The 13,953-nt window shown below is 30.5% G+C and overlaps 1 protein-coding gene across 17 annotated transcripts in view; it reads right to left on the bottom strand.

Annotated features, from left to right (window-relative positions):
• Positions 1–215: 215 nt before the first annotated feature.
• Positions 216–13,953, bottom strand: part of RBM26 (RNA binding motif protein 26) — an 84,141-nt gene continuing 70,403 nt past the window's right edge. For 3 of the 17 annotated variants that reach the window (XM_062194041.1, XM_062194049.1, XM_062194048.1), the window contains 5 exons: positions 10,381–10,494; positions 9,273–9,340; positions 7,558–8,759; positions 6,886–6,944; positions 217–3,194 (listed from right to left, as the gene is read on the bottom strand). In XM_062194041.1, coding sequence (XP_062050025.1) covers positions 8,654–8,759; positions 9,273–9,340; positions 10,381–10,494 — 288 coding nt within the window. In that variant the 3' untranslated portion in view covers positions 217–3,194; positions 6,886–6,944; positions 7,558–8,653. Of the gene's footprint in view, positions 3,195–6,885; positions 6,945–7,557; positions 8,760–8,782; positions 9,341–10,380; positions 10,495–13,953 lie in introns of those variants that run through there. The other 14 variants (XM_062194051.1, XM_062194052.1, XM_062194054.1 and 11 more) reach the window with 11 other exon arrangements.

Here is a 13,953-nt window from a genome sequence, read left to right as displayed (position 1 = left end):
TTTCTTTTTGTAAACATTTTCAAGGCTCTCAACTGTGAATACCTGACAGATACAAATTTTTCTTTCTAGTCTATGTTAATATAACTGATGTAAGAGGTAGGGCAATTTTAAAACGTTAACAACTGTTTTTAGTAAGACTATTTTATTTTAAAAATTTGCAAAATATAAAAATAATAAACATGAATATTTAACAAACAAAACAAATTCAACTATAAATAAAAATGTTGACAATCTCACATAAACATGTAATACTATAAACATTCTAAGCATACAAGAGTAATTTTCTAGTTCAAGTTTTATCTTTTTCAGTTCAAGTTTTATTATCACTTCTTAAAAATAAACAAAAAAGCTGCTACAGCTTAACCAATTACTTTCGCTCCACTCAAAGAGCAGGGAATTTTTTTTCCCCCATGCCAACACACATTCATGAAATGGGATACTTATGGGCACAGGTATTAAAAACTGGAACAATCCAGTCTCCAGACAAGAAAAGACTCCTTTGGTGTTTTCAGATTCAACAGTCCACAGAAATTGTGTTAAAATAAACCACTTATTAAAAGGAAACCTGGTGACAGACAGTAAGCTGAAGTAATTATCACACCTCAAACAAGTTCAGGATTCTGAAGAATCAAAAGTAAACATCTATGAATGCTTTGTTGATAACTAACTGTATCTTATGAACATTCAGTTGAGTGCTGGAATGAAATCTTGGGGACAAAACAAAAATCTATACATCAAAGCAAAACCTTTACAATGTAATAATACATGTCTTTACAACTCATCAAATGTTCTATAAATATTTAGGAATTACTGTTCTTCCTACTAATCAGACTGATGGAAATTTAAAGCAGAGCAAGATCATGTCACATTTTAGGATTAGAAAAGTTTTCCATTTGAAATGAGAAAAAGCCCTGCTGTGAGCCAAATGAACAACTTATCAAAATAAACTACTGAGGAGATGGAAACTGGGCACAAGTAAGTGTACATTCTGCATCACTTCCTTAAATTATGAGGTGTTTTTAAAGGGTTGGGCTCCTTAAGTGACTCAGCACAGACCACTTTTATAATTATTCTGCTAGATTAGGATAAATCACAAGCAATCATAAATGAAAGCCTAGCAAAGTCTAGACAACAGGTTCAAAATTAATAGTGAAATGTTTTGTAGCACCAATAACATTTTCCTAAGACACTTGAGGGGCTAGTATCACTTTAAAGTATTATTTATCTTGTAAACAAGACCAAAAATATTCAGTTGATCTGTATTTTGAGCATAAATATTTATAAACTCTATTTAAAAAAAAAACAAATATAGCATGACTAGAGCAGCTAATAGTGTAAAATCCAAGTATACCCAAAAATATAAAGATATATAAAAGGCTTCCATAATGCAATCATGCAGAGTTAAATCACTTCATTCATTTACACAAAAGTGATTCTATACATTATCTACACACAGCTCCATAAGAATCTTATTCAGGAAAATGAAATAATGAGAACCTTATCTTAAATTTATCAACGTATGGGAATTTAAATATGTAACTGATCGACTGGATTTTGACAATTTTCAAAAAGCACAATGATCTTAAAGAGAATGAAATCATACTGACTTCCAATTCTCACTTTTTTTTTTTTTTTGGCTTTATTTTGCTTTTAATTTAAAAGCAAAGGGGAAAAAAGGAAGATGCCAAAATAAATTTGAAGGCAATCCACATTCAGAAACCAATCAAAACTGTTAACAAGAAGTATTATCTCTTCAGAAAATGTTCTCTGGGTTCCAACCTAGCAGGGAAACTACACTGTACAGGGGCAGACAATCCTTCCTTGAGAATAAAAAGTTCCAAACTAATCTAGGAAAATATTCATGAACTTACTTGCAGCTATTTACTAATTGCAAATGTGAACCAAAACAAAAGTCTACTTAAGAAAATGCCTTGCAGACTATTAGGACATAATTATTTAGAAGACCTTCAAATATACATACTTTTCCTTTAGTCATGCCATGTTTAACCAATGTAGATCAAAACAGAAAATTTACATTATGACTGATGTGTTCATTACATTTTCTTCTTTATGAAGACAACTGCAACACATATGCAAGGAAAAAAAAGTGTTTGCAGAACAGTTAGCTTTGCACAAAAAGAGGGATAAAATGAATATGGCTGGATATAAGTAAAAAAGGGGTAAACATAATCTGTGTAATTTGGACTTTTTTCTAATAGATTTACTACCAAAAGTAACTACCAATTTCTAAAATGTCTCTTGATAATCTATGAAAGAACACTCAGAAACATTGTCAAAAATTTTTTTGATGATGCCCACTATGTATGTGGGTGAATTCAGGATAAGATTTAATCATATTTGTCATAAGTCTAAGCCATATTGCTTATAAACAATTTACACATAACTTTTTAAGCAGAAGAAAACTATACTCTTAAGATTGTCTTTGATGTCTTATTGCAAGTGAAGAAAACATGGAAAAAAAAACCCTGTAAAATTAGATATTTAATAGATATTTTAATATTTATATTCCACAGATCATCATCTATTATTTGCAAGGAAAGAAAATTATTCGCTTTTTGAAGAACCAAGAATAAAAAAGAAAATCAGTTGGTGAGTGGTCTTGGCAACACCAGTAAACACATTCAGAAGAAACAGGCAAGCTATTACAGGGTTAAAAAAGTATTTCATCATCTGTTCAAAATTATTTTAACTGACTATTAATCCCAGAAATATATATTAAAGCCCAGAAAAATTTAAACCAAACTCATATTTAAAGTTTTTAATTAAGTTCTTCATTCTAAATTGTTCACACTAATGAACACAGTATCATGGCTTTATAGATTTCCCAGACACAATTCCCAATTTGGCTGAAACTGAATGTATCTCATATTAGGAAACCAAGAGGCTTGTTCCTTCATAAAATGTATTTAAAAAAAGAAATGGTTAGAAAGAAAATACTGAAAAATAAGGTCAGAGCACACATTTGGATACATTTCTAGACTCAGATGTACTCTCAGACTAACCATAAAGATAAAATGATAATAATGTACATGTGAACATCTATTCAAATTAATTAATAAAGGACACACATAAAATGATAGAGTGGTATTATTTTAACAGTCGTCTCCAGACAGGAACAGCTCTTGCTCTTGTAGGTCACAAAGCTAAATTCAGGCAATGATGATTTCTCTCTGCTGGAAAAAGAGAAGACTATTAAAAGAAAACCTTTGAAAACAGTAAATAAATCTAAAAATTAAATAATACCATAAACTGATCTCCAATTTCTCTAAATGTCCAAAAAAAAAATCTATTTGAAAAAGGAATAAAAAAAGTCAAAGTTGTAGACGAATTACACAGAGGACCATTTTTGGGCTAAAATGATTTTTAACAACACTTCTCTATATCATGCTCCCTTAAGTCATTGAGCTGTAAAGATCATACAGTTATCACATGGCTATGATCTAAAATTTTTAGCTAGACAATCTAGTAACTTAATAAATAGCATATTTTCATAGAGGTGTGGATAGGCAAAGAAGTTTTAAGAAATCAGGAACAAACTTTAAGACATTGTAAATAAAAGCAAAAATAATTTTCTCAAAGCTTCCCAAATATTTAAAAGTAATTGCAAGGTATGTGTAATTTCCTTTAAATGCCATATGATGATCATTTCATTCTTTAATTACACTACATAATGTGAAATTCCATACCAAGAGCACAAAGGGCAACAAGAAAAAAAGGAACACATCAAATGAGACATTGTTTGGTAAAAAGGGGAAGGCTAACTTGATGATGGGAAAATGAATGGACAGATGGAATAAACAGGAAGGGAGGGATTTAGAAAGGAATAGTCATAGAATAGACAGAAAAAAGCAAAATTAAAAATGGTTTCAACTATATTAAGTAACGAATACATGATACTGATAAACTGTAATAAAAGTTATATCAAATTAGATGTTTTTCTAAGCAAGCATGTTGTCATTAGAAATTACTGAGAACAGTAGTTATTTTCACTAATATTTCTTTCTGTCTTTTAGGGAGCTATTTTGGAAGAATATCTGTTTTATCTGATAAGTATATAATGAGAGAGAGAAAAGGAGAGAAAAAACTCTTCTCTAAAGGCCTATATACATACCTTAGAGCAACTAGCCAGGTCAAGAAGTTAACAAGAACAAGGCAGTTTCTGAAATCTGGGAAAAGGAAATGTCCTTTCTGCCTCACATATACTTTACACTAGTATTTAATTCTACAGTAAATTTTCATTTTTAATTTATAGGATTTTAAAAGAACAGAAAAGGCCTAAGAAAAAGATCAAAAAGGGAACTAATTTAGTTACCTAGAATTTCATGCAGAATATTGTATTTTAAAAGGCTAACAGTCTTTTCTAAGGGGGGAAAAAAGTTTACTTAAATAAATTCTAGGACTAAAATGAATTGTCCATAATTAGTCTATATTACATGTTAGAGGAAAAAGAAAATAAAGATTGATCAAATTTGTATAATACCCTACAAAAGCCATTGATATTTCAACATACTGAACAAGAAATTGCTTTCTTTCTGAACCTTCATAACCAATGGTTAGTGTCCCAAAATTTGAAATACAATCCCCCAAAACCTAGTTACAAGATATTTCCTTCAATTAAGTTCAGCCATGCTTTCTATAGTTAATCAGCTAAAACAGCTTAAGTTTTGACTTTATAGTAAACTACTAGGTATTACATTTGATCATAATACAATACAACAAAAGCTATGGAAAACTCCCATTCCTGTAACACATTTTCAATAAATGCGTGGGAATCAGTTAAATAATTATTAAAATGTTACAATTACCCAATAACATTTAAAACAATGCTGCTTAGAGACAAAAAGAGTAAAATATGTAAAATGACAACTCAACCATCCCTTGAGGTAATCCTAATCAATCTTTGTACCAGTAATATTTTCCCTCTTTTTTTCCTACAGGAGCTGTTCACATTGTCCTCAATCCTTTGCCCACTCCCAAATCAGCCTGCACAGCCCAGTTCTGTACTAAAGCAAAGAATTTGTTAGAAGAGCTGTTGGATTAAAAAATGCATTTATAGTTTCAGGCAGCACATTGTAAAAGGAACAAGCAAAGTAAACTGAGATGCAAAGATTTAAATCCATCTTGGTGGGAGAACTGACTGTGATTACAGGCACATATTTATATTTGTAAACACTGAGGATAGAAACAAAATGAAAAGTTAAAAGTTCTAATGGGGAAAGGGAAGTGCTAGTGAAAACAGAAGTTAGTCTATATAGTTTGAATGGAATTTGTGCTGGCAAATGCAAGCACTTTGGAACACCATATAGAAACTGTACCAAGAGACAGTATATGAATGAACATACATCTAAGTTGTTTCCACTGATAAGATGATAGAAACAACAGCAACAACAGGTAGGAAGTATTGATTTAGATATTTTAAATTAATTTAGGCCAAATGCTAATATAGTACCATGTAAATTTCTCATGTGAAAGTGACCTTAGAGATCATCTAGTCCAACCCTTTTCTTCACAGGCAGGGAAACAATCCTTGATGAGGTAGGAGACTTATCTGAGGCCACAGTTAGTTGCATAGCCAGGACCAAAAATCTCTTACCCCCTGGCCCAGTCCTCTACATTAGGCTGTTTTTAATGTAAAAACTAGTTGGGTGGACTAGATTGTGGTTCTCAGCCTTTGCAATCATAAGATACAGAAATCAAAAGGCTTTTTACACATGAAAATGACTGTTAACATTTAATATTTCAAAATATTAATGGTCTAATTATTGTGGAAATGCCACTTGGGATTACATATGTATACCTCCAGCAGTACTTGTCACCCCACTGTGAGCAGCTTAACTGTATCAATTGTTTAGCAAAACGGTTCTAATGACTGAGCAGACCTTCAAGAGAGATTTTTAGAAAATTGATAAGAATTAACAAGGGAGGTAATTGTCACTCCATTACTGGAGATTTAAATATGCATTCATTCATTACTTCAATCAACAAACATCTAAGTGCCCATTATGATCAGGGCTTTATGATAAGCATTAGAGATAAAAAGATGAATAAGACATGGTCCCCTTCCTAGAGGAGCTTGTAATCTAGTGGGGAAGACAGACATATAAACCAGATAAATTAATTACAACATAAGTACTATAACAGAGATATGAACAAAGTGCTGTATTAAAAGGGAAGGTAAAAGTAAGAATTACCTAATGACCAAGAACTTCTAATTTTGAGCAATATCTTTGAGGCAAGAACTATGACAATTATATAAACACAATCTCATGCACAATCCATAACCAGGAAGAGGCAACAATGTGGAGTTTAAAAAATGGCACTGGAATCAGAATGTCTACATTTAAATCTAATCCTTCCATTTACTAGGAGTTAAGTCACTCCATCTGTATTAGCATAAGTTTCCTTATCTGTAAAATGAGAACTAACTACTTCAAAGATGTGTCTTAAGATTTAAATGAGAACATGAAAGTATATGTAGAATATTAGTATACAAATATATTCATAAATAAAAATATAGTAATAATACTAAGTAATATTTATAATTCAAATCATACAAATGCTATAAAATATAACTGTAAATCTAATCAACATTTGTGGTATTTAATCCCCATAACTTGGGACCAAACTGAAACATATCTGGAAAAAAAAAAAAACCATGGCTTAATACATTTTAAATCTAGGCTACTAGAGAATTTTACGATAAGGTAATTGAATGGCTATTTATGGACTGAAATAAACAGAGTAGATCATTTCAGTTACTTTATAAAGGGATTTTACAATAATTTTTAAAATATCAAATTATAAAGCCAATAATCAGTATGGAGATTTAACTGGCCTTTGAAAGATTTACTTTCTTTATAATACCTGTTTGGTGTAAAGAGAAGAAACGTGAGCCTCTGCCAATTTGGCATCTTTCACGACTACTAAAAAGAAAAGAAAACAAACTTACCTAATGAATCATAATAGCACATAGTCAACATACAAAAGACTACATAAAAATATACCAAAGAGCTTAGTAAAGAAGCTTTTGTGTAAAGTCACTATTTTGAAAACTGAAATCTGATTTTGAGATTTTAAAGTATAAACATGTGCACCAATTGTAGCCAAACGTTTCTATAAAATGGTATTATCGAGAACATACACACAACTTTAACCCCAAGTGGGGTGTGGGGAAAGAAGAACACCCACAAGTTACTCCATTAACACAAGACCATGATGGTGTCAGAATTAACAGTTTTTGATTGTGAGGATCCCAATATAGAAGAAAGTTACTTTGAATGTAATTTCTATATTATCATTATCAAGAAAGGAAAAATACTTGCAGCAAAAATGATGAATTTAAAGATAAACATGTCACCTCCCACCCCCTCATGCTACAAAGAATGCATTTATTTCCTAGAAACTGCTATATTAACTTTCAATGATCATGTTCACGTGCCAGAGAAATCCACTTAAAAATCACATTTTTGTAAAGTTCAAAGATTTTTATACAGGTATAGGAAATACACACTTAAAATATCAGACTGAAACACTTACCAAACAGTGTTTTCCTAAAGTAGTATCTATAGTACATTTCTTTATTCATATATCTTCAAATGGTCAAGTTTTCTTTCATACATCCAAAATGTAATGTGATGTTTTCTTATTCACCAAATGTTAGCTCTACTTGAAGTCTGGTTCCAAACTAATCAGCCTGCTTTTAAATTTTAAGACATCTGTTGAAAATTTATAGGATCAAACCAAACTGAAGTGGTATAAATTTTAAACATTGGATTGTACATTATTATAAAGGTACCGGTAACTATTATTATTATTAGGAATAAGTTAGTGATTATAGCTCCTTTTGTGATAATTGGGGGGAAGGGTAGATCACCATCTGGAATGGTCTATGTATTTTAATTTTTTTTCTTTTTCTTTTCTCTTTTTTTCTTTTTCTTTTTCTTTTTCTTTTTTTTTTTTAGAAATCAAGGAACATTGTCTTGGTCTTTTTTTTTTTTGTCATTGCCTTTTTTTCTTTTCTTTTTTTTTTTTTTAAGAGACCATTCCACTTTATTTTTTAACATCCAGATGCATAAGGGCTCATATGTAAAGCAGTCATACACCATTATCATTAAAACCCATATGGTAAAATACATACACAAGTCCAACAAAAGGCTAATACATAGTAAAGCCTAGGCATACTACTATGTAATATTATGAATACATAACTTGGAGACTTTAGTTAGAGTACTATGTTATCTATTCATTTTTGAAAACATTCATTAAGATTTTAAATGCAAATTCATTCCTTATTTGGAGTAAAACAAAATCCTCTAAGTTATAACAAGTATTGGTCATAAGTTTTCAGACCTATTCATTAAATTACAAAGAACCCAAAGAATTCTGTAATGTTCATAAGTATGTAATAAAAACATTGCATATGTTTCTAGTGTGATGTCTTTAGCAATTGTTTACTGAAATAAAACGTAAATATCAATCTTTCAAAATACAGGATCAGAAGGTAGTTTTCTTCTCTTTTGTCTATTTGTGAAATCCATCTTCATCACATTTTACCAAAAATTGTTTTTACAAATATGTAAAAGTACATTAGATAATACTAATGCAACACAGGTAGAGTTCTAGCATATGCAGATCATTGATCAGTCAAATCATCTTCTCCAAGAACGAGATTCATTGTCCTCTTCTTCTTCATCATCATCTTGAAGTAATGAGTCATCCACCAAAGACTCTTCCTGAAACTTTAGGTTAAAATGTGTTTAGGAATTTACCCAAAAAAAAAAAAAAAAAAAAAAAAAAAAGAAAAAGGTGACACTTTTAAATATTGAACTCTCTCAACAAAGCTGAATACAAAAGGTACTTCTATAGCTAGAACATTCAAGAAATAAAGAAAAGTAACTTTTATTCATTTAATGGTTTTCTACAGTATCAACTGCTTGCATGAAATAGGCACCAAAGAAATACCATAATAAGCCTTTGTAAATGCCATTTCTCCTGCCTCTCTTTACCAAATTATTCTACTTTCTACATATTCAAAATAGTGCTCAGCATTTTTGTAAAAAAAAAAAAGTCATAAGTTTTCTGACTTATACTAACCTTGAACACTAATGAACCAATAACTTGCATAAAATTCTACCAAGATTTCTATTTCTTTTCTGCTACATGTAACAAACATTTCCTTGTATAGCATTCCTTTCTTTCCCACATTCCCTTTATAAGTTTCTCAGACTGCTTTTTCAAACTTTTTAAAATACCTAATACCAGGAGCTCTCCTGCTTTTCTCCCCATTGAATTCAAACTCATGGAAGGACAAAGGTATAATCTAAAATATAAAATGACAAATCATGTATATGAGTTTCATAATACACATTTTATTCTTGCATTTGACTATGGATATGTATAACAGCCTTGAAATGCTCTTCAAACAAACTGAAGTGCCATTATGAAATCTAACATAGGTAAAATATGGACACATTACCTTCCTTACCTTAAACTTAGAAACTTTTTCCTACAGTTGTTTCATGATTAAACAAAATAGTTAATTACTTTTAAGTGTTTGGTTTCCAAGGGCTCGCTTGTTTCACGGTTCTGCATGCCCACATCTCTCAGTCATCAAACTAACTACTGATTCCCAAGAAAAATGCACTTCTCCAAATCTATCCTAAAGCTTATCACTCTGCCTGAAATCTCTCTCTCAACTACAATTCCTAGTCCATTGTCTAATAGAAAGCTATTTTATCAGTTAGGGTCCAGCTCTACTGTCAATACCTTAAGATTCTTCTTGACAGTAATAGTTACTCCTTAATCAAGGTTTCCACAGCATGTTGTCCAAATCTGTATTCAGCGTATCAGCCTGCCTTTTCTTATAATTAATTTCTTATGTATCTGCCACAACCCCTCTTTCCAGATTATAAGCTCCTTGATAACGGGACCGTGTCTTATTCATTTTTGTGCCTATCACCATATCTACCATATAGCATTCATTCTAATGAACTAAAATGATATGAGTTAAAATAAAAGAAAGCTGAAATGTTAATAAGGCAATTGAGTAGAATAGATATCCTAAAACTTAAAAATGTTACAAGATTTCCTGTGGATAAAAATCTAATGAATAATTATGATGTTCTAAGAGTAAATGAAACTCAGTATATTATATGGTTTTCTTATATTTTCTTTGGATTAGCAATCCACAGTTCTTCTCATTAATCCAGAAAATTTAGTTGTCTGTATTTATCTGATATCCCCTGCCTGGAATATGGCTCAGGAATAAAAGCTTATGTTAAAAATCACAGCCATAAAAATCACACTTTATATAAAAACTATAAACAATTAAGGGCAAAAACAAGTGGGAAAAAAACATACTTCCTCTTCATCAGGTTCAATTTCTTCTGTTTCCACTGCTGAAATATTAGCTATTGGTTTATTCCATGCCAGTTTTAGATCCTGCCCTTTGAAACGGGCTCCATGAACTGCAGCCTAAAACAATTAAGAACATTGGAATAGAAAACATTAGTTATTTCTGAACAAAAAAATAAACATAATTAAAGACAGCTTCCTATTTTCTTTGCAAGAGTTATTCATCTCTAAATTTACTATATTATTATAATTTATTATGCTTATGTAATTTACTTTTTATGGTTCTTTACTTCTAAAACTGGATTAGTGATTGGAAATAATTTTAAAAGGAAAACAGGGAACAGTTTAACATAGCAGAGTTATTTTATCATTGGTTAATATTTGACCAGAAAAAATATGTCTGTATGTTTACTATATAACAATAACTAAGATAGCAATCCCAAGACATTTCAAGATCCTGGATGTGACTTCAGAAGCAATGTCTAAGTCAGGATTGTATTTTAATTGCTGATTTACAGATATATATATATATATATATATATATAGTTATATGTATATATAACTATTAACTAGAAACCTTTAACAAGAACAATTTTACATTTGTAAGGTATCTCATCATTTTCAAATTACATCAAATGAACATAACTGCTGTAAAAATGTCTGATGTGTAAGTAATATGCAACACAGATAACTCAATAAATGGGAAAAATCCTTGACCTTTCCTATTGGAAAATACAGATCTCCTCAAAGTTTTTATAACTCAGTATGAAAAACCTTGAATTTTGGAAACAGTCAATTCTAAGTACTTGCTATCTTACGTGCCTGGTTTGGAAACAGTGCATTCAAATTAAAGTAACACAAAGTAACATAAATCAATGTTAGCAACATACCGAAATAACTCATAGTCACAAAAGATTTATAGCACAATCTCAAAGTATGGCATAATATGAAATGTAGAAACAATTACAGGTTCAATGACATCTGAACATGAATTGTGTGATATTAAAGTCCCTAGGTATAAATTTTAAAACTGCACATATAAATTTATAATAAATTTAGAAGATTTCATGTCCATTAAAATGCAGCTTAAGAGTTTTTAATCTATGGTTTCATCACAATGTCATTCAACTAGAATTTTTTTAAAGTAGTCACATATATTTAACTTCAGAAACAAATTGCAAATTTTAAAGCTATAATTATTACATAAAAATACATCATGCTACTGTAAGAAATTCCAATTATTGCATGCAAAATTATATTCATAAAACTCATCTTTCGATTCGGTTTCTTCTAAAAAGCAAAAAATGTTATTGACATTTTCCATAATTTCTTAAGAAAAATTTCTCATGAACTACTTCACACATCTTTATATTCAGCACACAATTCAAATTTATAAGATGAGCCTACACTTTACAGTGGCACAGCAGGTTAAGCCATGGCATGGGATGTTCACATGCCGAGATTAAATCTGCCTCCACTTCTGATCCACCTTACTGCTAATGAGCCTGAGAAACAGTGAATGATGGCTCAAATACTGAGTCCCTGCCACCCACATATGAAAAACTAAGTACATTTAACTTTTTATTAATTTTGCTCCATTGGAAACCTATTAGACTATGTAAATCTTTGAAATAACTGAGTTTTTGCTTAATGAAGATGTAAATGTAATTCAAGAACAAAAATTTCTAATGTTATTAGAAACATTATTTATATTCCATAGTTACTTTCACTTTAACAACATTTTATAATAAACAGAAAATTTAATAAATAATATTTCAGGTAATTTACAACATAAAATCTCTAAACAATTCCTTCTGCAACCCACACATTTTTTTTTTAATTCAAAATTTCAGACCATATAATGTAAAAAATTCTAACACATGGTTATCCTATCCTCAAGAGGTAACCACTATTCTATGAAGAGTTTGTTATAAAATCCCACAAGTATTTTTCTACATATATACCAGAAAACTTTCCATACACAAGTATATATGATAGTTTATGGGAACATATTTTACTAATTTATATCTTCTTAAATTATTACAATTGATTTTTCAGATACTTTTCAATATCCATATTATTAGATGTCATTTTTCTTGAATGACTGGACATATATTATATGCTGATATGTGTTTATATAATTAACAAACTCCCATCTATTGACATGAACAATTTTGTCTTTTTGTAAATATGTGTGACTTTCTACAGGAATAAAATACTTCTTTACTTCTCAAGTAATGGCCTTTCTGTATTCTAATTGAATGGAGTTTGTCAAATGTATGGCAACGTACCTTCCTCAACTGGATTCTGATTCTGTTTACAATGCATGCTTTTACTGAAAATGAAAGGGTGTTTTTTTTTTCCCCATGATTTTCATATATTAGAATTTGTCAACAATTTTCCTTTTCGAATACTGCACCGTATTTTTAAAAACCCTCTCTACATTTACTATTTTCAGAAATTCCCCAGCCTTTTCTAGTTTTATTAAAAACAGAAAAAGAAAAAAAAAAAAAAAAAAAAACAGGCCGGCCTTGTGGCACAGTGGGTTAATCCACCACCCAAAATGCTAGCATTTCGTATGAATGAGCATTGGTTTGAACCTTGGCTGTTCTACTTCAAACTCAGCTATTGCTAATGCACCTAGAAAGCAGCAGAAGATGGCACAAATGTCTGGGCCCCTGCTACATGCATAAGACCAAGATAGGGTTACAGGCTCCTGGCTTCCATCTGGCCCAGCCATGGCTACTGCAGCCATTTGGGAAATGAACCCATGGATGGAAGATCAATCTCTCTTTTTGCCATTCAAATAAATAAATAAATAATCATTTAAAAAAACCCTCTTATTCAATTTGAATTTATTTATATATAAAAAATAAAAGACATAATGCCCTTTTTCCCTCAAATAAATAGTGGGCTGTCCTGTAACACCACTTACTAAATAATCTGTCTTTATTCCTTGTTTTAAAATAACTCCTTTGTGATACATACTAAAACCCTTACATAAACTCAGAACAAAATAGAATACAGAAACAGATCTAATATCTGTTTATTCCATACCATTTCTATATTTTTTAATTTCATAATAAATTATTATTCTTAATTCTTTTCACAATATTCTTGGTTATTCTGATGCTTTTTTTGTCCTGTGACCTTCAGAATCTTTTGGTCAAGTCCAATATCATATTGTCTCTATCACCACTACACAATAATTAATATGAACTAGTCAGTACTTTTCATAACAATGCACTGTGGCAGTGCTTCAAGACTTCTGCAAGCATTTCACTAAAATTCACTTAAAAAGACAAACTACATAATCACTTATAATATGTTAATAAAGAACACCATTTTGTATTTCATAAGATGTCTACTTGAGCAAGGTGGAAGTAGTCAAAAAGGTAGAAGTGGGGTGAAATGCTAAATTCATAAACTAAGAAAGGAAGTAAGTGGCAGAAATAACCTCAAATGAAGATAAGATTAAATTTGTTCACCTTAATTAAAATACAGTTAACAATCCAGCTAAAAAAAATTTTTGGAAAAACTACCAAAGTATAAACAAAGTCAGCATAAAAGTCTATACAA

This window comes from Lepus europaeus, chromosome 6 (assembly GCF_033115175.1).
Source record: "Lepus europaeus isolate LE1 chromosome 6, mLepTim1.pri, whole genome shotgun sequence".
In the NCBI taxonomy this organism is placed as follows: Eukaryota; Metazoa; Chordata; class Mammalia; order Lagomorpha; family Leporidae; genus Lepus; species Lepus europaeus.
This window is presented reverse-complemented; position numbering and strand designations above follow the sequence as displayed.